The sequence below is a fragment of the Exophiala xenobiotica genome (genome assembly GCF_000835505.1).
Source record: "Exophiala xenobiotica strain CBS 118157 unplaced genomic scaffold supercont1.7, whole genome shotgun sequence".
In the NCBI taxonomy this organism is placed as follows: Eukaryota; Fungi; Ascomycota; class Eurotiomycetes; order Chaetothyriales; family Herpotrichiellaceae; genus Exophiala; species Exophiala xenobiotica.
Genome location: NW_013562488.1, coordinates 3,599,615 through 3,622,577, shown reverse-complemented (window position 1 = coordinate 3,622,577; position 22,963 = coordinate 3,599,615). Strand labels below are relative to the sequence as shown.

Genomic DNA, 22,963 nt, shown 5'->3' with positions numbered 1-22,963 from the left:
ATGATACGCCGCCGGTGTTTCCTTTGGATGCTGAGTAAGGAGGATATGGTCTATGACGGCTCCAAGAGTAGTAGATCATGATTTAGATATACGGAATCTCGGTTACAATCCTAAATCTCTGGGGCATGAAGGGCGGGGGCGGGGGTGGGGGTAGGCGTTAAAGCCTCGAGAAGCCGAGGAGTTCTGGAGGTGTCATTGCTCTTGCAGCGTAGAATTGCAGCTAGTGGAGACCTAGTACCCATGGAGATGGAAAAGTTGCCAATCATATCAGGACAAGTTAGGTTTGATGTCCTGCTGTCAGCCTAGGTCGCCGTTTCTGCGTCAGCAGCTCGTCAGAATCTCCCTCCGGCCGACTTGACCCTAAGTTGACATTGTACCCCTCCAAGGCATCAACCACTTAAATGAAGGGGATGGAAGTAAGTGGCGCAAAAGACTTGGGACGCCTAGATCTTTCCCATTTTCGCGTCCGAAATTCTCCTCCGCATTCTGCTTTCCTGCTCTTATGTTAACTCTCACTGATTTCGGTCAATACTAGCGTCCAAGAAGCGATAATCGAATTCCCTACAACAAGTGAATAATCTTGGTTTGAATAGTTTTGTCAACGGCTGAGCAAAGCACCAGCAATGGAACCCCTCCATTGTCCAATCTGCAAGAGCACTTTCAGCCGTAAGGAACACCTGAGACGTCACATAAGTATCCGTAAGTTTGACTCAATCGACTCCGACCGGCCCCTCTTCGTAGAAGTCATCGTCGTTATGCGGGCTGACGAGTATAAGATTATAACCGCCGTCAGTTTGTGTGCGAAGGATGTAGCAAAAGTTTTAATCGAAGGTAATGGCCACTCCGCGCTGCTCGACATTCGACGTCATCATCATGAGAACACAGGACTGATATGCCTGCCGGTCATTAGAGACATCCTTCGCCGTCACGTTGATGTTTGTACACTGTCCAATAATGACACCGCTTTGTCTAAGCACGTGTTGCGCAAAAGCCCTGGCCTGGTCTCTGGCCAGGAACGCCCGCAGGAGCTCGAGGAATCTCTCCCTAACGTCGCTAATCTCTCTCCTCCGCCATCCTTGGACCATTTAATCTGCCAAATGGAAACCGACTCCTATCAGGAATCTATTCGCTGTGGTGCATCTCGGTCACTTGCCATCTTCATCCGGATTATATCAACCTTTGACATCACAGGAATCTTTGATCCAGATTTCACGCTGCCTGGGTCATTTTCGTCTCGTGAAACGAGCCTTTATCACTCACAGGAAAGTCGAACGTCCACCTGGGGTCTCCCCAGCTCCGTCACTTTGATGGACTTTAGCGGTGCCACGGGCGTGTCCGTCTCACCTCGGAGCTCTGCTTGTGGCGATGAGGCTCCTCCAGTCGCCTATCAAACATATGACCTGAATTGCGAGAGTCCCCAATTCGCAATGCCACAGCCCACCGAAACCTCGATGGAGTCTGGCGAGCCCTGGATTCTTCCGTGCGAGCCATCACCTTCCCCAGAGCCTGACGATTGCTTGTGGGTCAGCAACGAGATCATAACGAGGCTAAGGGATGGAATATCTCAGCAGAGCTTATCGCAGTCTCCATACCCACGCGAATGGAGTTCTTGGCTCCAAAATGATTGCTTTGCTTTGTTTGGGCCGAACAGCCTAAGGAAATTCACGGAAGAATACTGGAGCACATGGCATATCCACTGGCCGGTCATACATAGAACAAAATTTCGCATACCGACTGCCTCGGCTGCTCTCGTCGCTGCCATGGTACTGCTTGGTGCCAGTTATTCTTCAGATGCCACTACGAGGGGACGTGCCCGTTATTGGGCCGACTCTGTCGAAGCCATGGTGTTCGCAGACGAATACTTTGGCAGTGCCACTGTTTTCTCCGCCTTAAATGCGGCGTGCATGGAAAGGCGCCTGCGAGCACTGCAAGCTGGACACGCTATGTGCATATATCAGACATTTGAGGGAAACACCATGGCAAGGCGAAGAGCAAGACGTTCCCGATTCAATGAAGTTGTTGCTGTAAGTTCTCCGGATCCATAAGTTATTCTGCACTAATATATCGTGAGATGGCGCGTGAACTGGGTTTCAAGAATGGTCGACACGAAAATCTCGAACATGTCACAATAGACATGTTCAGGTGGGAGGAGTTTATCTTGAAGGAAGAGCTCATTCGGTATGAAACCTGCTGTCATCGTCCAGACCGACGACGGGGGCTAAGTATTGACTTTAGAACTCTTGTGTATATGATTGTTCTTGACAGCAGCTTTGTTATCCTCTACAATACAATTCCTAGGGTCATGGTCTCGGAAATGCAGACGGCCGTCGCCTGCCCTGAAGCCTGTTTTCAGGCCACCACCGAGTCCGAATGTCTCCAGCATCTTCGTGCCTGGATGTCACACCCATTGTGGAAAGGACGGCGCATGTCCATTGCCGGCGCATTCGAAATTCTGAGCGGAACAGACCTGGACTTCCAAACACAGCAAATGTTCGCACAATTCGGCGATTTAAATCTATATATTCTCACATGTGGTATGGTTGCTAGAACTCCAATGACATGTCTTTGTGAGCACCGCTAACTATGGAGGCAGCATTCCACTCGACGGTCTTCTACATCAGAAATTTTATTCTGCCATTCGATCACACAGTATCTATAGCAAACTTCTCCCGGAATTGGAGGAGGATATGGACGCTACGCAAATTATTGAGATTTAGAGAAGCTTTTGGAACCCCTGCTCAAGCCATGGAAAATGAGGCTGTGCGAATGGAAAGATGGAGACAGACCGGCTTCATGAAAGAGGCCTTGCAATTCTGGCTACTCGGACAGATCATGTTGGAAAGCAAGAAACCCAGCAAAGTGGACAAAAATTCGGAATTCAGCAACAACAATGCTCCCATTCAATTCGACCAGCCATGTATGAATGACCTCAAACAATATCTCAGGGGATTTGACAGAACCTCGACCTGTAAATGAGAGCACATTTCCGGGGAAAAGGACAGTTTCATCATTGACGCTCTGAAGGTATTGCGGTGCCATTAAGCAATCTCGGGTCATGCGTTGATGCGAGCGACAATTCGAGCAACACACATCCGGCGCCATTGCTTCCTCATAGGATCTCACAGCCACAACGTGCTTTCTCGTTAATGGGGAGTGCGGAGAGCCTGTCCCTGTCTCTAACGGAGGCTGGTACAGGCAATATGATGTCTAGCGCATACCTATCGAGGCATTACACTCCTCTGAATCACTCCAATATTGGCAGTCAAACCTGTTAGACGACGGTCATTAATGGGACAGGCAGCTTGCCATCCTTCCGCATTCTTCAAAGAACCCTCGTAAAAGCAGTTACAACCGATACTCTAGTGATGGCAGCGTCCCGAGGTTGGATCATGGGTATCACCAATCCTGTAGTTTGCCATGTTTAGCGCCATCCGAGGTGCAGATGCAGTTTTCGCACTAGGATTCTCCTCCTAACGCCCTGAGAGAATGCTAATTCCAGAATATTCGTGCCAACGACTTCTTAAGCATGCCTAAGCACATTCATGACTCGCTGGATTTAGAATTGTGTAATATGCGTAGGCACTTGCACTTCACGATAACATTCTTCTGCCTAATTTAATGGTGGGATCATTTTCATGGCGGCAAATTCCTCAATGACCTCCCGATGAGATAAGATCGGATCAACATATCCATTCCAACCAAGCTTTCTTGCTTTTGTCACACTCAACGTAAGAGAGAATGGAGGCAAGACAGCAAAGTCCAAAAATTCGAAAATTCGTTGCAGGCTCTCTCCAAACGGGTTGCCTCTCAAGCCGTGTATCTCCATGAGTTCTTTCCAGGCTGTTTTGTTCTCAGGTCTCTCAGCCCACTGAACAAAGCTGAATTTGAATCTGAGGATTGGCATCGGAGCAATGCTGTCTCTTGTCAGTGCACCAGACCTTTGGGGGTTGTCAGTAAGTTACCTCAAGTTTTTCTTAAATCCCATCGGAACCTCTTGAAATCCTTCGGTGCCAACTTCTGGTAACGTATAATCGATGCCATACCAACCTGCCAGCTCCAACCATAGCCTGCCGTAGGTGAAATAACAAGCATCTGCAGCGTTAAACGCCTGGTTTTTAGCATCTTCGTGCAGAGTCAAGAATTCGGACAAGTAACTATTGAGCCATGCACTCGACTGGATCACTTCCCTCTCCCAGGCGGCCACGTCACCAGGCCAAATAAGTTTTTCTCCTTTGTGTTTTTGCACGGCTGCGTACACCGCTAATGGGTAGACCGAGTTCATAGCGGCGTCTTCCACTGCACCTATAATGAATGCAGGTCGTACGACATTCCATTCGACCCCAGTTCTGCGAGAGTATTCAGACAAAAGATCTTCTTGGACATAGTAGAAATTAGGTTCTGGAACTCGTGGATCAGACTCTATTGCAGGCAGAGCAAGGCCACCACCGTAGTATTTTGCACCAGTTTGAAGCAGGAATCGTTTTGGTCGAATAGATGCCAAGTCAAGAGCCTGGAAACAATTTTGAAGTAGTTGACCTGTAACGAATTAGCACGGCGAAGCGATGATGTCTCATTATCCATTCTGTGAACCGTATATACTGACCATTGACTTTGCAAAGTTCTTCGGCGTTGGACCATAACGAGGCCCCTTCTTTTGGGGTCGGTTGCATATATGCGAAAAAGAACACAACGTCGCTGCTCCCTGTTAGATGCAGATCCATCCGCCTTCTTTTGAAGATTGACCACTGACGCTTGAATATGTTCATTTTTCAATATCTGAGCGAGGTCCTTTGGCTCTTGTAGAAGATCTGCTTGGACGTGCCTAACGTTCTCGGAAGAACGTTGACTTGCAGATGGAGGACGTCGAGACAACGCCACGACTTGGCTCCATCTCTCTGGAGAGCGAGAGAGAGCTCGCACCATGTAGTTACCAGAGATGCCGTTAGCACCGAAAACCAGTGCCTTCAAACCTTTCACAGTCGAGGGGTAAGTAGGTATACCCCAGTAGATTCCCTGTGTTTCTACTGATAGTTGCGCCATCTTGAGTTGGTGCTCTTCTAGAGAGGATAATAGGTTTAAATTCAGGATGAACAGACACGGACAAGGGTTTTCTGTCTCAAATAGCGCAGCAATCTAGGATGAGTTGCTTCAATATATATCATGGTGAGTTATGGTCTGAGATATACTGAGCAACACGCGAGATGGATTGTATCTGCCCCATCTACAATGTTACTGCCTAGGACCGAGATCAACAGTGGATATAACGCGGCGGGGGAGGGGGCGGGGGCGGGTCTCCATCCGAAATAAGTCTGACCGAGGTACCATATTACCTTGAGCTACAACTCTATCTTCAACCTAAATATGAAAAGTATGAGCGACCAGTATTACTACTGAGACTGTCCTTCAACTTTCTGCCCCATTTGCACGTCTCCTGAGCGCCATCAGAATGCTAACGATGTCGGGTCATCGGCGAACCTCATGCAAATTGTTTTCAGCTCCGTGTATATGTTCAGTCCGTGGAGAGACTATTCTCTTCCCAATCCCGATTGTTTCCATCCACCAACCGGTATGTTCACAGTCCGTATGGGTACCGAGCAGTTGATTCCGACGGCGCCGGCCTCCAGTGTCTTGGCCACCCTGACTGCTTGTTCAAAGTCTCTCGTGTACACCGATGCTACAAAATGTCAGACGAGTGCATAGGGAGATGAATCAAAAATGGGGCCGGCAGGAGGAAACTTACAGAACAACCCATAATTGGTACAGTTTGCCTCTGACATGACCTCTTCCTCGTCCTCGAACGTGTTGACAAGAACGACCGGACCGAATATCTCTTCTTTATACGCCAGCAGATGGAGGTACATTCTTCAATATTGTTGGTTCAATAAATGCTCCCGTTGTACCATGTATCTTGGGTTCGTCCTTCAAATCTAACCTATTGTAAGCTCGAAAACTACCAGACCATCCATTGGGGTGGGCTGGGATGCGAGTTCATCATCAGTATCATAATTTCAGAGCCCACTCATGCCACATCACATAACAACAGGTCTAAACACCATGAATGCTATCTATGTCTTCCACATATCATTGTAGTGCACCGCTTCCTTCTCACCAAGTAGAAACCCCTTACTTTAACAAACTCCCACCATCACTTAGAGTCATCTGTCCCGTGATGTATCGATCCTTCATCAGATAGATATAAGCCTCGGCGAGGTTCTCGGGGGTGCCAATGGCCCCAGTCAACAATTTCCCACTATAATCTTGTGCGATCGCTTTCGCTTTCGCTTCCGGGAGCTTCTGGCCTCCGCCCCATAACTCTGTCATTACAGGACCAGGGACCACACCATTGACGCGTATAGGAGCAAAGTTGACAGCGAGAGTTCGGACAAGCGCATCAAGCATACCCCCAATCACCGGCATTAGTGTCCACCCGGTTTCTCTTATACGTGCCGGAGCCGCTGGTGATGGAGGAAGGCCCATTGTTGAGGTAGGTTGGTGCATGTTTGACAAGCATCAGAGGTGCCATGACACGAACCTTTTCTGCCTCGTAAATATTGTCGATGGTGAGGTCGGAAAATAGGGGATTGTACAGTTTGTCACCCGTGGTGTTGACAATGTGGTCGAGCTTCTTTGCTTTCTTCTCGGTCGCGAAATCCAGCAACTCGACGACCTGCTTGTCTTGTTCTTGCGGATTCGATAAGCCGCAACTCTTGCCCGAGACTCGACCTTCCGCGTATGGGTATGATTTCTCAAGCTCCTTTTGTCTTTTGGTCTATCTTGTCCTGTCGCGAGCCGAGATTATGACCGTAGCACCATGCTCGAGAGCCGCCTCCGCAACTGCAAAGCCGATGCCCGAAGTGCCGCCTAGAACTAGAACTTCTAGCATAACGACGCCAACATCAAGTTTCCCTTCCAAACAAAAGCATGATACGCAGAATAACTTCCGTAGCTAATTCATTTCTTAAGAGACGCGGTAATCGTGGTGTTCTGTTGCCAGTGCTGCGAGTAGAAGAGCCACAACGCGACCATTAACACCTCGTCTCCATCCAACTTTCGAAAATAGGCATCAACACTAAAATTGAGCTCGTGGGCCAGGGTCTCCTCTGAGAGGGAGCGATTCCGTCTCCCGACAGTGACGGTTCTCCTGTTTTTTGGCCAATTGTGTTTGCTGACTAGCCGCCCAAGAAGCAGAGTAGGTGTCGAGGCCTATGTGATGAGAAGCAAGGTCATACCCAATCACCTCACTTGCGAGACTTTCTGCGATGTACCTAACAGTAGCACAATCTCTTTTACCTATATTATCTCGAGAGAGATTGCATAAACATCAACATGGACAGCTACATCAACCCAATATTTCAATGTTTAATAGTATCTGAAAGTGACGCCGACTACTGGTTATAGAAGGCCATCTGAAGAAGCCCTGTCTGCAGCGGGATGAGATGGCCAACTTTCTGTTCGATAACTTTGGCGAAATCCTCTACACCTCTACCATACGCCGGACTCTGAGGAAGGCAGGTTGGTCCAAAAAGGTGGCCCGTCGAATAGCGATGGAAAAATGTCCAGATCTGCGTGATATGTATCTCCACGATATATCCTCATTTGCCAAGGATCACGGCTTGGTAGGCTGACGAGACTCGCTGCGATAACACAGCGGGCTTTTGTTGGACAGGCTAGTCTCCCCGGGAGTGACACCTGTCCAGATCGCCCGGTTTCAGCGAGGCCAACGATATCATATATTGCCGGCCTTCACCTCTGACGGAATTTTGTGTGCCCTCATCTACCAGGGCACCATTGACGGCGTCGTCTTCAAGGCTTTTCTGGAGCAACTATACACATCTCCGCTTGCGTGCGAATGCAGAGCCTTTCCTCGACTGGATTCACACTAGACAGTCCAAAGTTGTCTTCCAATAGTTTAGGACCATATACTGCCTGTGCCTATCGAATTGCTGGCTCCCGTCCCGCCATCCACAAAACTTTTCGTGACACCGCCCGATGCCACAGCCATCGAGGAATAACCGAAGCTGCCAATGTCGCCCGATAAGCCTCCCAGTGAAGCCAAACCTCTCCAGCTAGTTTCGATCTCGCGCCTACCTAGAAACTTTGCGGAGGTTCGGGTCGCAACGAGGGACGAGCCTTTCGGATGCTAGGTGTCGATTTTGAGGTATAGGTCTTTTCTTGGTTTAAGGCCACGGAGCTGTTCACATCCCGAAGGCTGTTTCAATTAGCTTAAATTGACATTATCCACTGGTTGATATACGACGAGATGATACGTAGTACTGTAAGACTCGAGTAAAGCGATAAATTTGCAGAGTAGCGAAGGGATTGCTATAAAATGTCTTTATGCCGGTCGCGCTTGGTATAGGGGTCCAGTGGAAAGGGTCATTCCATGATGTAAAGCCTTACACATTTGCCTCGAAGATGCATACATATCCAGCTTGTGGTAGAAACATTTTTTCGTGGTGGTATAGTTTTCGCGGCAGATGCTGAGGAGGGTTCGGAGTGCTTCGAGCATCGGATCGGTCCTCCTATCAGACAGTGCCACTTTTTTTTTTTTGGAAACAGGCTTGGCGCCTAGCTGGGGCCGCGAAGACGTTACAGCGTCCAAGCCAACCATGCCTCCGATCAGCCTCGCGAGAGACCCAAGCCACACGTGACCGTCTGCGCATTCCAGGAGCAGGGCTCGTCAGGTCAGAAAAGATCTCTTTCTTGACTTTGACATTTCTTCCCTCGATCTACAGTTGATTTGCACAGCCATGGCAGTACTTTACAGAGTCATGGAACATGGACATCAAGACAGGCTCTTTTCTCGAGAAGTCGTCCAGCTGCGAACCCCTTGTCCGAGTCACTATCTGTATTAAGGGTGATTCCTTTACCATCGTTTGTTGGAGCGCGTCTTGGCCGCGGAAGCTCCGGTCGCAATCATTGCAATCGAAGCTTGGAGCGTGAGCTGGCGTATCGCGCAGGTGTTGGCGTAAGGTCAATTAGTTGGGCAAATCACCATCGCGATCGAAGCAATAGTCACCGCCTCCGGGCTTTTACAAGGGAATCGGAACTCTATGTTAGGACAGCTGTTTGGGTGTCGCACTGACTACCACAGAGTATTCATAAATAGGCTGCCTTACAAAACCTGCCTTTCATGTTCGTTGCTCTTGCCAACGAGGAGGTCCCCCGTAGCGTATCTCTACATGTCATGGGGGGCGCTTGAAGTCTGTCCTTGTTGATTCATCATCCTATGCCAGGTATGCATGTAGCGCTACTAAGGTTCTTCCCCACCACTTAGATCTCGGCGCACGTCTGGGCCCTGGTCAGTAGCATTTTTTGTCGCATCACTACTTGTCCAGCTCTATTACATCTCAACGCACATCGAAATGTGCGACCAAGAGAAATGCGTATCGTCCCTACTACGAGATGCAGGAAACGGAGGATTAAGGTGAAATAGGAAGATGACCTTCACAAGATGACAGCTCCGAAGCCCAACTGAAAATTCATACCTCGAACCGCGCTCGCCTAGCTCAACCTGCAGTGGTTTTCTACAACGTCGGTAAGTGCAATGCATCTCTATCGCGCATACAGATTGGCCACACGCAATATCTCTCGCCGTCGCCAGGGTATCCTTACAAATCTGGCCTGACGCGACAAATCCCGAGCAGCCAAGGCACGCTACATTTAGCGCGGTAAGTCTTTTTGGTGCACACCTTCGTATAGCTGCAGTGGTTCGATGACTTCTGGAGCCGGGCCCCTGGGGGCTGACCATTCAGGATACATAGAATTTCTTTCTTTTTTTCCCTTTTTCGCAAGGGATTGCTATGGAGACAAGGAGGAGATGACAACAAGCAAGAAAACGGAATATACCAAAATCTCATCAAGCTCACAAGAGAGGACGGCCCACATCATCCGAGGAAGACGTTAAAAGAGCTCGCGTACGATAAACTTAGTGAGATCGAGCAGCCCACCCGAAGCAAGCCACCGCGCGTTGGGGGTACACCGTGCGGGGAGCTTTCTGGGGTCCTAAAGCAACAGTCCTTCACTTACTCTCTGTCTCGGCGCCAGACACAAGTTCGGAGCCTGAGAAATGTGGTCGAAGAGGTCGAAGAGATCGAAGAGGGTGGGAATCGCTTGGTCTCCTTTCAATTCTCCCCCGCTCGTGAGATTTTTCCCACACAACTCCGCAGCAGACTGGGGTAACGTCTCACGATTCACATAACCAATATAGGTCTATATTTTGACGGCAGTTCAACCCTTCTCTATTTTGTAGACAACGAATAATCTGAAGTTATATATCTACGGCCGTAGAGCTTATTGGTGTCGGCTCTTCTTATACTTACTTCCTCACTTCATGTGCAATCAGGATGACGTTCACGAAGCTAACTATGTCGTCGGGCCCCCAAACTCTGCGGTATCTGGCTTCAGCACTGATAACGTCGTTTATCCTCTTCTTCCTAGCTCGTTACTTATGGCGACTAATATATCAATCTCCAAGCTCAGTGCCAGGACCGCTACTTGCTCGTGTTTCTCGACTCTGGTACCTTATTCAAGTTCGCAGGGGCGATTGGCATAGAGTGATTGTGAAGCAGCACCGTAAACACGGTAAGTACAGGCCTAGTGTATAGCTTAGAGGCTACGTATCTATGTACTCTAGGATCGAAATATAAACTAACGAAGGCACAAAAGGTCCCATTATTCGTATGGCTCCCAATTATTATTCCATCGACGATCCTGCGGCCATTAAAATTCTCTACGGTACCGGTACTACATTCACTAAAGGCCCCTGGTATACAGTCCCAGGTGATCCCAGTCTGCAGATTCGAGACGTCTTCACAGACATGGATCCTAAGTCACACGCGGCACATCGACGTCAGATAGCTCCATTGTATTCTGTTACTTCACTTTTGAAAATGGAATCGGCCGTGAATGAGTGTATACGGGAGCTGGATGCCAGGTTTGCGGAGATATTGCGGTAGGTACTCGAGCGTGTGTGGAGAACACTCGTGGCTGATCAGACTCTCAAAGCTCCGAGAATATTATTAACCTACAGTGGTGGCTTCAATGTTATGCTTTTGACGTAATTGGCTATATCTCGGTACGAAGAGAAGTTCATCCCAAGCAATAATAGCACTAACCTTGTGTACAGTTTGGAAGGCGCTTTGGCTTCCTGGACAATGGCAAAGATCCCCTGAATTTGATTGCCGCTCTACACTCGGGTCTTAAATATGTCGCAACCGTCGGTGTTTACCCAGAGTGGCACAGCTTTCTCTTCAGAATAATGAGATACCTTGGGACAAATCCAATAACAAAGACAATGAAGTTTGCTAATGAGAAGATACAAGAACGCAAGAAGGCGATCGAAACTGAAGGCCTAGACTCGCACGTCGACGACTTTATGACCAAGGTGTTAAAGATTCACCAAGAAGATCCGATCAGTTTCCCCATGGAGAAAGTCTTCTCCACATGTTTTCAAAACATAGGTGCCGGAAGCGACACAACAAGTATTAGTCTCTCCGGTCTTATGTGGTATCTAATCACCAATCCGGGACCTCTTGAGAAGGTGAGTATTCCTGCCCGCATAGTTAAGTATAGGCTATAACTAATTAATCTAATTCTAGCTGCGAGCAGAAATCGACGAAAGAATCCCGCAAGGCCAGCTTTCCGACCCTCCTACATTCTCAGAAACACAGGACATGCCTTATCTTCAGGCCGCTATTCAAGAGGGCCTACGGATGCATCCTGCGGCAGCATTTCCGCTTGTCAGAGTCGTGCCCAAGGGAGGGGCAATGATTGCGGGAAAGTTCTTCCCAGAAGGCGTAGGATACACCCTCGACGAAAGATCCTAACTGAATCCTACTTATTGAGAATCTAGGCTAGCGTAGCGGTTAATTGCTGGGTGGCACATTACAATAAACAAGTCTTTGGTGATGATGCAGACCAGTTCCGACCAGAGAGGTGGCTTACTGAGAAAGAACAAGTCTCGCTGATGAAGAGATACTGGATCCCTGTGAGTACCTCTATACTCGACATCTATCCATATGACCATACTTTTACTGTCAAAAGCTTACATGTATTTATTTCCGCTATAGTTCGGCCACGGTGCCGGAACTTGCTTGGGCAAGAACATCAGTTTAATGGAAATTTCAAAGGTGGTACCATACATCCTTCACAAGTATGATTTCAAGCTCGCCGATCCAAGCGCTGAGCTCAAGTGCGACTACGTCAGCTTCGTCCAGCCTCAGAATTTGAACGTGCGAATCAGTCCACGGAGCAGGGGAGAATCGGCAATCCGTGCTTAGGGCTACCGGGAGGTTGGCGACCATAGCCTCACTTAGGGATTTTGGCACTGTGTAACCCACTTGAAAGTAGTTTGCTAGTTGTATGTCAGTGCATGAGATACTACTATTCCCCTCGACCTTTACCGGGATGGCCCCGAAATCGAAGGCATTCAGGTTGGAAGACTTTTTCCGTTAGCATATCCCGGAGTGGCCTTCTCCTCCATCATGTACCTCTGCTCCAGCCATAATTCGAGCTTTCACGTGATATAAAATTCTAGTACGGAGTACTCTGTCCGTTAAACGTCCACTTAGCTGCAGGAGAGGCTTACCACAGCTATTAGATAATCGATAGACCACGTGATAGAGCTGATGGACCCCTCACTCGATGATCCAGCTGAGTACTCATGACTCTTCTCGTCCTCAGTGGTAGTTGCAAGCACGATATGCGACTCATCAACACCAATACCGGCGAGTTCGAGACGTTCTGGGATACTCAGCGTCCACAGTATGCAATCTTGTCCCATACTTGGGGAGACGAAGAAGTCTCGTATCTAGACTATTTGTTCCTCACTAGTAATCTGCCTGCGACGTCAGCAGGAGTCGTCCACGCATTGCTGAAAACTCCTCGAGCCGACAGCGCAGGGATCAGAAAGATTCAAAATTGCTGCAAACTAGCGAACAGCAGGGGTTTTGGTTGGGTCTGGGTTGACACCTGCTGCATTGACCAAAGTAGCAGTGCAGAAATTTCGGAAGCCATCAATTCGATGTGGGCTTGGTACCGGGATGCGGCAGAGTGCTACGTGTATCTCGTCGATGTCTCGGCAATGCCACAAAGGGATACTGCAGTCGATGACCTACACGCCGACGAGGCTATCAGAGAGCAATTCCGGAGTGCTCGATGGTTCGGACGTGGATGGACTCTTCAAGAACTACTTGCTCCGAAAATTGAATTGTTCTGTAACAATCTCTGGGAGGTCATCGCCGAAAAGTCTGATATAGGGGAGGAGCTGTCCAAGATCACCAAAATTCCCCTGGTCTTCCTCGATGGCACTGTTTCACCTTCGGATAACAAACTTTGCAGTATAGCAATGCGGATGAGCTGGGTTTCTCGCCGTCAGACGACTCGCATCGAGGATATGGCATATTGTATGCTCGGACTGTTCGATGGTAAGTCTTGAAAACCTTCTCGAAGTGGCTGCTGATATGCTACACCCACAGTACACATGCCTCTCATTTACGGCGAGGGCCGAAAGTAGGTTGTCTCTTCCTAGAATTCTCCCCTTTCTAGCCTGCATATATACCCTTGCGGGTGTATGTGTATTAGTATCGCTTTCAGATCATTATCCGCCCACCTTTGATCGCTTAAACCTTATTGTATGACTCTGCCCTCAAGACTAATGTGGCGGCAGGGCTTTCATGCGTCTACAACTGGAGATTCTCAAGAAGAGTGACGACGATTCTATCTACGCATGGAAAGCGCCCTTGGACAAGTCAGGCTTACTTGCGACATGGCCAACTGCTTTCGTAGATAGCGACGACATTATTCAGATTGTATTCCCTGATGACCCGACTCCTTGGATTCCTCCAATAATGACGAGCATCGGTCTCGAGATGCGAGGGCGGTACAAGAGGGACGACCCGTATCAGGATTCCGTCGATGTACGACACGGGGTACATACCATCCATACGTCAATCAATACAGCTGGGCGTGTTTCTTTAGTTATGTACTGCGGACCCAAGAAAGAATCGCAGCCTCCGACCACTTATGAATCAAAGCACAAAGACCGAGTGGTGGCACTGGTGCTCGACCTGCGACGTATCGGGTCTACGTGGCAGAGGGTGAATTGCAAAAAGCTACAATTCGCTCAATATATCATGGAAAAACCAGCCAAGGTGGAAGCATACAAAATATTCTACGTTGAACAGCAAGGCTTGTGACAAAGGACCAGATGTCTGCCCACCAAATGCCTTGCATATCTATTGCATGATGTTGTTCGCCTTAATGGTCAGCCAATGTAGGGTCGGACATCAATCATCTTGTTTGACATGCAGCAGAAGGGAGGCGGGCCTTTCCCATCATTCAATCCTGTGCCAGCGAACATGACGTTGTGGCCATTTTGACCGCCATCATGAAAAACCTCGACCATTTTTATCCCGAAAAGCAGAAGCCAAATATTCGGTTCGTAGCTCGATCAATCCTTCCATAGATGGTCAACCCGGACGCTGGTCATCTGGGTTGCAAGGTCGGCTTCAGCTTCCTAGCAACCGGTTTGGCCGCTGCTATTGGCGGTTGGTTCTTGTATGCCGATTCGAGGGTAAGCACCAGGTGCATTCACTTGTGCCTTGTCATCGTCATTAACGAAATCTCACTGGGGTATCGCTTTAGATAAGATCGACGAAAGTACGCCATGGCAGTCAAACCTCGCCATTTCAAGAAAGTAGATGCGGAAGGGACATTCTTTCGAGAAGTAGAGGCGTATCTTCCCAGCAGCAAAAAAAACGAGGGGGCGCATGTTGAGGAAGTCCGACCTGAAGCCTGAGTAGGGGTTCGTCGACAAGGAATGAGATTTCAAGCATCATTGGTGTTCGTACCCCGATCTTCGGTAGCGCGGGCACGGAACAGTTGTCGCTGGTAGACCACACGGACGATGCAGCTTCCACACATGCTTCATGCATTCAAGCATGTACGTGCAATCATCTCATCTCCGAGCTTCCTTGAGATAAGTACAGGCACAGGCATAAGCACGGGCACCAAGTGATTTGGAGAAAGACATCGCTCATGACGTTGACGGCACACATATCTGACGTAGCGAGTCTGAATCGTGAAAGCAAGAAAAGCATTCATGTTGTTCGGGTTTTGAGGGCGGTTGGTGTCAGTACCGGTCGTATCGAGGCTTTTTATCGATACTCCAGCTCCCTCGTTCAATCCTGGCAACCCAATTGCAGAGTCGGAGACAGTGCCAGTGGGTGACCCTTGCATACGAGTTGGGTGAAAGAGACCTTAGTGCCAGGCCCCAGTATCTGAAGGCCTGCAGTCGTGGGTGTAAGTGTAAGTCGAAGCTTTCACCTGCTTTCACCGCGCTGGCCAATTTGTGCGCACCAGGTGTGACAAGACTTGCTTGCTTTTGGGCAATATGTGTCCTGTCATCTGGCTCCTTTGGTGTTTGCGGTGACTCCAATGGATATTCTCTCTCGGAGCAGTACTGCTTGCCTTGACCGTGAGTATTTCACACAAAAGAGTAATGTCCGGATCTGTGTCCTGCATGCTCATTTGAAACATACGCACTGCTTGGCCGACTATTTGCAGTGCCAAAGATGTTTGATGACCATGAATCATCGTGGTTCGGATGCAGAGGGTACCATGTCCTGGCATAACCGAAACCCGCGAAGTGTTTAATCAAAGCTGGCAACCATTCGTGCGTATCGACTTGCTCATTTTGTGTCCCATCGATAAAACGCTATCGTTTCTTTCGCATTTTGATTCAGGATCCCAGACAGGACCGATATGTCCTTGTGGTCGACAAGATAGCCAAGCAACGCGTGAGTTGATTTTCGGCGCACAAAGGTGAATGAGCCAATGTCATTACAGTCCGACTCGTCTTCGACGATGGAGTCAAGCATACACGGTAGCAGGCTGTCGACTTACGGAGTAAAGGACGCAATGGGACTGGTTGATTAGGTGGGAGGCTCAGTGGAGTGGGTTGCGTTTGGCGTTCCGCGTCTGTGAAAGAGAATCAGTATGGCTTTGGCAGGAAAACAATCCAGATTTAGGGAGTTGTCTCCAGTTCCACCTACGTTCACTTGTGCAGAGTCTGCGGGAGGATGAACGAGCACGAGAAAGTTCACCAGAGTTGTAGCCAGGACGAGGAGTACCTGCGCCATCGTCTTCCGCCAATCAGAATGGGCGTGACACTCAAAGCCGCAAGCGAGTTTTTGGAACAGACTGCGCCTGCAGCACAAGACGATTTCTGCACGTACATTCGATGCAGGCGACTGCCACTACCTTCATTTGACGAAGCTCGGAAAGTGGAAATCGCCTACTCGGCCTGCTGGTGTGACGACACAGAATCCTGCACCGAATGAACACTCGAACCCTCGCAGCTTCTCTTCTTCCATTTGATTCATTTGCTCCACCTCTTGCTGTTGTTCGCTTCCTCTCTTCTTTCGTCTCCCTCTTCAAATTGCTTTGATCCACAATGGAGTCGTTTCAGCAAAGCTCACACCGACCTCTCTCCGCCGGTCTGGCCAACCTCATCTCCGGACGAGATAGCAACAGTCTGTGAGCACACGTTGTTCTCAGTAGCACACCACTAACGATGCAAAGCAGACCGAAATGGCGCCCGTCGTGACGCTTAGGAGGCAAAACCCCGGGACCGCTACATCAAAACCGAACCGGACCTTGACGATGACCTTGACTCTGAGGTTCCATTCCTTGATGACTCCTACGAATCCATGAAGATGGAGCCGGATCTTGCGACGCCCGCCAATGACCTACCACTCTCTAACCCGACCGAAGGCGGAACAACACATCCCAACCATCTCTCTGCCGTGCTACCGTCGTCGACTTCAGGTGGAAATCTTGAAACAAATGGGCAAGTGAGTGGCCAGAAGCAAAAGGAGATTCCTACCTACCGTCAACTGAAAAAGTAAGGATTAAAGATGTGTACTGAAAAGACCTCAGAGAGATCCGAAGACTGCCATCGACCCTCCTGCCGGCTAAGACATCATTCTCATTCACGATGCTGGCTCTTCCGGTTGGGCGACGTGGCAAGAGGTTGCTCATCGCCTCAAGTCCTTCGGATACGATACGATCGCTCTGGATCTGCCAGCCCACGGCTGTCACATTGGAAGAGAATTCACATTTGCGGCAGCAAGGCATGACCTACGAACAAAGACTCGCCGACTTCGTGTGGTTTACAAGTACAAACCTACATCACCGAGCAAGGTTGTCCCTGTCGGCATTGGACTAGGTGCCCAGGTTGCTCTCGACTTTACGTCTGACGCTCCCCAGAAGATGGCAGGTATCATTGTGTTCAGGTGCGAGCATTCATCCTCCTGATGAAGCAGCTGGATGGGAGCTTGAGACACCATCAACCGCGATGCAGAAGCATGTCGCCAAAATGGGCGTCGACGCGTTCGGAGCAGTCCAAGCCCAAAGCCAATCCTTCAAGTACATCGTCCCCGACAAGAAGAAGCATCCTCCTGTTCTGGTCATGCGTGGTGAGCACGATGTCCCAATGGCCACGCGGGATTTCGAAGAGATCTTTGATATTGCAAAGAGACTGAATGACAAGAGTGACAAGATAATACTTCCGCATGCCAGACACAAACATGCACGAGACATTCCTGAGGATTTGGCTGATGTCATTGATAGCTGGGTACGGGCTCTGCCAAAGTTCTCGACATCCGCAGCTGCGTCCAACAAAGGCCGCCGTGGTAATCATACCAAAGGAGGCAGACGCAACTGAACATCCTCTACCGAGTTGAAGTCTCGCTGCAATAAGGCCATTGCAGATAACAGCATCAAGAGATACGTTCGCTTCAATGGGTGGCCGGATCTTCGAGACAAGGCAAATGAAGTGAGTGTTTTCATGGGTGGCAGCATTAATATTAGATATGTCATGCTGCTCGCAAAGGCCGACGTCGAGCTATTTCGTAGGTTTACTGAGAGTAAGGAATGCAAATCAGTTTCCTTGATGCTCAACGATCTCCTCTCTACGTGGCCTAATTTGCTGCTGTTGACTTCGTGGGTAGACTACAGCTGCTACATGCCAACTCAATAATACGTCTGGAGAGACCCAATATACAGCGAGCCAAGTGAGCAGACTGAAATGTCTCCTGCGCACAATGCGGCAGCATGCTCATCCACAGCATGCATGATATGCTTGGAGGTGTATCAATGAAAGTCTTCCTGCGGATCCCAGACACCACTATTGGGAGACACCCCTGTGTCAACGGGAATTTGCAGCAATGTTGATGCTACAATTTGATCGAGATTGTTTACACCACTTGGACCTGGTATCTTCCTACTGCGACAGCCAAAAATCAAACCACTGAGCAATGCTCCTCAAACTCTCTTCTTTGGCGTAGCCTGGAGCCCAGTCAGCCATGTCGATACTTGTTACAACCCAAGACAGCACAGCAGGAAACCTACGCTCGTAAGGGTTATCCATGTTCCCACGCAAGGCAAAACCGTGTTCGACCCCGGAAAAGACTTGGAAGTTGTAAGCCTTCTTCTCTTCTTGCAAGATGGTGAGCGCCTCATTTCGAGCCTCGCTATCGAACGTGTGGTCGATTTCCGAGCACGACAGAAACAGCGGTTCTGTGGACACTTGTCAGCGGTTATTATGCTAAAATCAAGGGTCATACTTTTCAGTTGGCGAAAGTGATGTTCCTTGAGAAATGCTGGATGTGCGAACGCGCCTGCTGCACACGTTTTACCGGCAAGCTCGTTGCAGACGTACGGTGCCCCAAAGCAATACCTGGTGTATGGTGTCAGAAATACGCTCATCCTTCCTACCGCTTTTTGAGCCTTACCCAACACAAGCATACTTTGTTTCAGGCTTTCCGAACTGAGACTTGACCGCTTCCACCCAGCCTGGCACAGTTTCGTCGGCGAATACGATATGCTTCTTCTTCCAGGCTTCGTAGTCGAAACCTGGATTTGAGCGGTCATTGCGATTTTTACGGTGTTTCCAGACGGGGTCCTGCATCGTCAACCCTTTCAGCGTTGTCATCGACGACAATGATTATGAGAAGACTCACACCTCGGAAATAGTCCAGCCCTATGACTTGATAACCTGCATCGGCGAATCCATCCATGATAAGGAATCCATTGGAGAAGAACCCCCAAACATCCGGGAAATAAAGTAGGATGTTGCCGTTGACGTTGCCTTGAGGACTCGAAATGTATGTCTCAACACCGTGGACAGTCTCGAAGCGGCCTCTTGGCTCACCTTTGTGGATCGAACCCTTCAGACAGCAGTCAGCAGAAGGCTTTGCAAGGTAGCCTTCATTGTCAGCCATGATGTTCCCTTCCACCACGCAGTTGATTTGCTAGTCCGCTCGCAGAGTCAGTTGCTTAACCCCGATCGAATATGACCTGACCTTCTGACTTGGCTTGCCGGATGTCGTGTCACTTCGAAATGCAAGGCGAGTTTGAGGTCGTAAGCTCCAGCACGACCACCAAGCATTTTGATGTCCAAAAGCGGGGTCTCGGCTACGGTACTTACAAGAACAGTACGGCACATGTCCCAGACACCTATCAGGTGTTTGGAGTATCCTGAACACGTTTCGGCGTTGCTCAATACCTCCAAACAAGCTCTGGGCTCCGAAGCATCGGTGTCCCACCCCAAGGAAGACACATTTTGGGCGAAACGCACAAGCATGGACGTCACTGAATGATGCATATATTTACTCAAGGATGTAATCGGTCGCCTATTGGGCAAATGTCACAGTACAGGTCTGCCCAGCATGAGTGTTTGAGGCACTGTATGTACCCCAGGTCGTGATCAGAACCCCACGACCCCGGCATCCCTGACTTTAGTCTTCCCCGCCCTCCGGCATCTTACCCGGCGCAGGACTTCCACTTCTCACACTTAACTGCGGCTTTCATCCGTCCTGCTCTCTGTTGCGCTGCCTTTCGTGCCGACCTTCGCTATGCAGAACTCGGGTCCTACAGAAGAATCTGATCAGCCGTCACCCGCCCAGAACGACAAGACACAGACGCGGCGGCCTTCAGCAGATGGTCGCCCCCGAAAGCGAGTCCGGCTGGCCTGTGAGCCTTGCCGTGGCCGCAAAACTCGCTGCGATGGTGGAAGGCCCCCTTGTGACACTTGTCGGGAACGGCGAACTGAATGCGTCTATCTTCCATGGAGAGCTCGTGCCAGCGTGACCAAAGAGTGAGTATAGCCTTGCATGAAGCATATGAACTCGAGCGGAAGAGGATGAAGGGGACTCGTGAATGCGTTCAATCCGACTGATACCAGTGACACAGGTATATCGAGCAACTGGAACTGCGGAACCGGGATCTTGAGCGCAACCTGCGATCACATCTCAGTGGCCATGATCTTCCGCAAGATGCGGACTGTCGGTACGATGTTACCATCGACCTCCTGCCCACCATAGGCGACAGTAATGCTGGCAAATCTTCGACTGGTTCGACGATCCTGCCCAAGAGTCAAGGCAGCATTCATCTTGAAGCCCCAAGCCATTGCCCAAGAGACAACAACACTGCTTCGTCACTTGCTCTGGACATCGGGTCCCCTGTAGGCATTGGACCGTCCGCAGCACCAACCAGTGGCAGCCTAGATTTGGTGGCAAACAATGTCCCCGAAGAAGAACAACCACCGGAAGGTTGGGTCGAAGATGACGCTGGAAATCTTAGCGACGGGGCAAAGACTGATTTAACCCGTGTCGACTCTTACCCAGACAAACCCCCAGGTTATTTTGGGGAATCATCAGTCAGCACCTTTTTGTCTACAGTCAGGCCATTGTACGCAACGCAGCGTAGGTCGACCTCACCGCACGCCCGGAGACTTCCGGGCAGCGGTAGCGTTTCATCTGACTCCCCCTTCGAGCGCTTGGTCAGGCATCGGCACGGAGCTGCAGACTTGAGCGACTGTCTGGCGCTGCCTCAGCGGAACATTGCGGATCGCCTGGTGAATGCATATTTCACATACATCGACACTATCCTTCCATTTATTCAGGAACCCTGGTTCAGGGCCAAATACGAACGCACATGGCTCCCAACAGCCTGCGACTCATCTACAAAAGATACCCACGATCTCTCGTGGTTGGCGCTGCTGAATCTGGTGTTTGCATTCGGCTGTGAATATGTCAATATCTCGCGTGACCAGGGCCTGGTCTCTGGCGCGCGATTCTTCAAACGTGCCACCACCATATTATTCTCCCAAGTCTTCCATTCGGGGAACCTTGAAACAATCCAAAGCCTGATCTTAACCAGCCACTATCTTCAGTCTACCAACAATCTCAATAAGTGTTGGAGCATAGTCGGTTTGTGCATCCGCATGGCACATGGAATGGGTCTGCACCTGGATCCCTCACGCTGGAAAATCGGCCATGTCGAACAAGAACTTCGCCGACGATTGTGGTGGGGCTGCAATATAGTCGACTGCATGCTGAGCCTCCGTTATGGCCGGCCACCATTCGGCATAGACAAGTCGCCGGACGTTCGCTTGCCAACTCCAATTGATAGCCTGTATCTCAGCTACGACCACACCAATGAAGGCCAACAAAGCGAAGATAAGGCACGGTGTCAAATCCTGTTGGCTGATATCGGCCTGTCACGTCAGATTGAATCCATCGTCCGGGAGCTTTATCTTGATCGCCAGCAGCGTTTCAACAAAAATCCCTCGGATCAGAGCGATGAAGAGGGCGGAAACTTCTCAGCTGTTGGGAAACTCCTCTCGACAGTCGTACGTTTGGATGGCAATCTGTTGAACTGGCAAGATAACTTACCGCGCCACCTTCGCCCAGATGCCAACAATGCAGACTGGAAGCTCCAACGACAAGCGAACATTCTCTTTAGCAAAACTGTCGCCATCAGGGTTTTGTTGCATCGGGAGTCATTGCTAATCTTCCAGCGCGATCCCCCTGAAGATGACTTTCAACGGGAAATGGTCATATTGAGCGCCAGACAGTGCCTCAGTTCTGCCAGGAAACTGGTACACTTTTACGACAGCCTCCGAGAACGGAAACTGGTCAACATGTGGTTCTGGGATGCACAATGTAAAATGCCATGAACATTTCTGCTACCTTCTATTGCTGATCAAAGGATAGATCTCAACATTGCCGTCGCTGCTCTCGTCAGTCTACAGGTTATGCCCTCAGAAGCCCGTGAAGTTTTCGCAGAAAGAGAAAGTCTCGACAGTGATGAACGAGTCATCAAAGTGGGCCTTGGACTGCTCAAGGACCTGGCCAGCAAGAGCGCAATGATCTGGCACTATGCTGAGAACTTGGAGCGTCTAATGAAGGAGTCGAGTAGAGAGGGTCAAAATCCTAGCTGCGAAGGTGATGTTAGGAGGTGCTGTTCTCGCGTTCCAACAGGTGTTGGTGAAGCTTTGCCTACCATAAGCGCTGCCGGGAACTACGGTACCCCTTCAAGGAATGAACGAAACGCTCATGCAAGCCTCGACGGTGCTCAAGCTTTTCCCACCGGTAACGGGTCCCAGATGCCTGTCAATCACCCGGCACCTCCTACAACCACAACGTACGTGTCGATCGACCCCTCAGCAGATTTCTTTCCTATCCCACGGGACTTTTTCCTGCAGGGCATCCAAGAAGTCGATGATCAAATTCTGGCGGTGCCATGGATGGATGACCAGGCCACGAGGTCGCAGTATCCCATGCCAGACTCCTTCACGGGCGGATTTGGTTATCCGGATGCTGACTTCGGTGGCTTTCGATTCGGGTCTTGAAGAGGGCTTACGGATTGTTGATAAAAGTCGAGCATGAGTTTCTGTATCTACAAGGTGCTGCTGTCCTGGGACCTGGGAGCAACGTGACCAGCCAGGATTCTTTATCGGTCTCCTTGCTCCTATAAGCCAAGGAAAATCTAACAGCGATGCTTGTCTAGCTTACCTATCTGTCTCCTTCATTGAAATTCAACTTCACAAGACTCTACTCTCTCCATGACATGTACGTGGCCAAAAGGAAAGCAGCGGTCATACCCAATGGTATAG

General features: G+C 49.7%; 10 protein-coding genes across 11 annotated transcripts; 6 read left to right on the top strand and 4 right to left on the bottom strand.

The window, feature by feature from the left end:
- Window positions 1-1,097: 1,097 nt before the first annotated feature.
- On the top strand, window positions 1,098-2,976 carry PV05_12065 (uncharacterized protein; the record flags this gene model as incomplete). Its single annotated transcript, XM_013455610.1, has 4 exons — window positions 1,098-2,024; window positions 2,096-2,178; window positions 2,236-2,534; window positions 2,594-2,976. The coding sequence occupies 4 exons, from the start codon at window positions 1,098-1,100 to the stop codon at window positions 2,974-2,976; spliced, it is 1,692 nt and encodes a 563-aa protein (XP_013311064.1).
- A 634-nt stretch (window positions 2,977-3,610) lies between these two features.
- On the bottom strand, window positions 3,611-5,040 carry PV05_12064 (uncharacterized protein; the record flags this gene model as incomplete). Its single annotated transcript, XM_013455609.1, has 4 exons — window positions 3,611-3,914; window positions 3,963-4,536; window positions 4,604-4,695; window positions 4,751-5,040. 4 exons carry the CDS (start codon window positions 5,038-5,040, stop codon window positions 3,611-3,613), a joined length of 1,260 nt encoding a protein of 419 aa, XP_013311063.1.
- A 485-nt stretch (window positions 5,041-5,525) lies between these two features.
- On the bottom strand, window positions 5,526-5,861 carry PV05_12063 (uncharacterized protein; the record flags this gene model as incomplete). Its single annotated transcript, XM_013455608.1, has 2 exons — window positions 5,526-5,674; window positions 5,741-5,861. 2 exons carry the CDS (start codon window positions 5,859-5,861, stop codon window positions 5,526-5,528), a joined length of 270 nt encoding a protein of 89 aa, XP_013311062.1.
- A 262-nt stretch (window positions 5,862-6,123) lies between these two features.
- Window positions 6,124-6,477, bottom strand: PV05_12062 (uncharacterized protein; the record flags this gene model as incomplete). Its single annotated transcript, XM_013455607.1, has 1 exon — window positions 6,124-6,477. The coding sequence occupies one exon, from the start codon at window positions 6,475-6,477 to the stop codon at window positions 6,124-6,126; it is 354 nt and encodes a 117-aa protein (XP_013311061.1).
- Window positions 6,478-10,346: 3,869 nt separating this feature from the next.
- On the top strand, window positions 10,347-12,281 carry PV05_12061 (uncharacterized protein; the record flags this gene model as incomplete). Its single annotated transcript, XM_013455606.1, has 7 exons — window positions 10,347-10,584; window positions 10,669-10,954; window positions 11,008-11,077; window positions 11,129-11,542; window positions 11,601-11,798; window positions 11,855-11,989; window positions 12,072-12,281. 7 exons carry the CDS (start codon window positions 10,347-10,349, stop codon window positions 12,279-12,281), a joined length of 1,551 nt encoding a protein of 516 aa, XP_013311060.1.
- A 383-nt stretch (window positions 12,282-12,664) lies between these two features.
- PV05_12060 lies at window positions 12,665-14,207 on the top strand (the record flags this gene model as incomplete). 2 transcript variants are annotated; one of them, XM_013455605.1, is made up of 3 exons in its annotated part: window positions 12,665-13,427; window positions 13,479-13,512; window positions 13,670-14,207. In XM_013455605.1, 3 exons carry the CDS (start codon window positions 12,665-12,667, stop codon window positions 14,196-14,198), a joined length of 1,326 nt encoding a protein of 441 aa, XP_013311059.1. In that variant the 3' UTR covers window positions 14,199-14,207. The 2 variants fall into 2 exon arrangements, with proteins under 2 accessions (XP_013311059.1, XP_013311058.1); XM_013455604.1 differs by lacking the exon at window positions 13,479-13,512.
- A 2,511-nt stretch (window positions 14,208-16,718) lies between these two features.
- Window positions 16,719-16,910, top strand: PV05_12059 (uncharacterized protein; the record flags this gene model as incomplete). Its single annotated transcript, XM_013455603.1, has 1 exon — window positions 16,719-16,910. One exon carries the CDS (start codon window positions 16,719-16,721, stop codon window positions 16,908-16,910), a length of 192 nt encoding a protein of 63 aa, XP_013311057.1.
- Window positions 16,911-17,359: 449 nt separating this feature from the next.
- PV05_12058 (uncharacterized protein) lies at window positions 17,360-17,728 on the top strand (the record flags this gene model as incomplete). The annotated part of the gene is made up of 1 exon (XM_013455602.1): window positions 17,360-17,728. The coding sequence occupies one exon, from the start codon at window positions 17,360-17,362 to the stop codon at window positions 17,726-17,728; it is 369 nt and encodes a 122-aa protein (XP_013311056.1).
- A 558-nt stretch (window positions 17,729-18,286) lies between these two features.
- On the bottom strand, window positions 18,287-19,286 carry PV05_12057 (uncharacterized protein; the record flags this gene model as incomplete). The annotated part of the gene is made up of 5 exons (XM_013455601.1): window positions 18,287-18,351; window positions 18,415-18,582; window positions 18,630-18,742; window positions 18,798-18,967; window positions 19,026-19,286. 5 exons carry the CDS (start codon window positions 19,284-19,286, stop codon window positions 18,287-18,289), a joined length of 777 nt encoding a protein of 258 aa, XP_013311055.1.
- A 633-nt stretch (window positions 19,287-19,919) lies between these two features.
- PV05_12056 (uncharacterized protein) lies at window positions 19,920-22,699 on the top strand (the record flags this gene model as incomplete). Its single annotated transcript, XM_013455600.1, has 3 exons — window positions 19,920-20,161; window positions 20,257-22,010; window positions 22,062-22,699. 3 exons carry the CDS (start codon window positions 19,920-19,922, stop codon window positions 22,697-22,699), a joined length of 2,634 nt encoding a protein of 877 aa, XP_013311054.1.
- Between the last annotated feature and the right edge of the window lie 264 nt (window positions 22,700-22,963).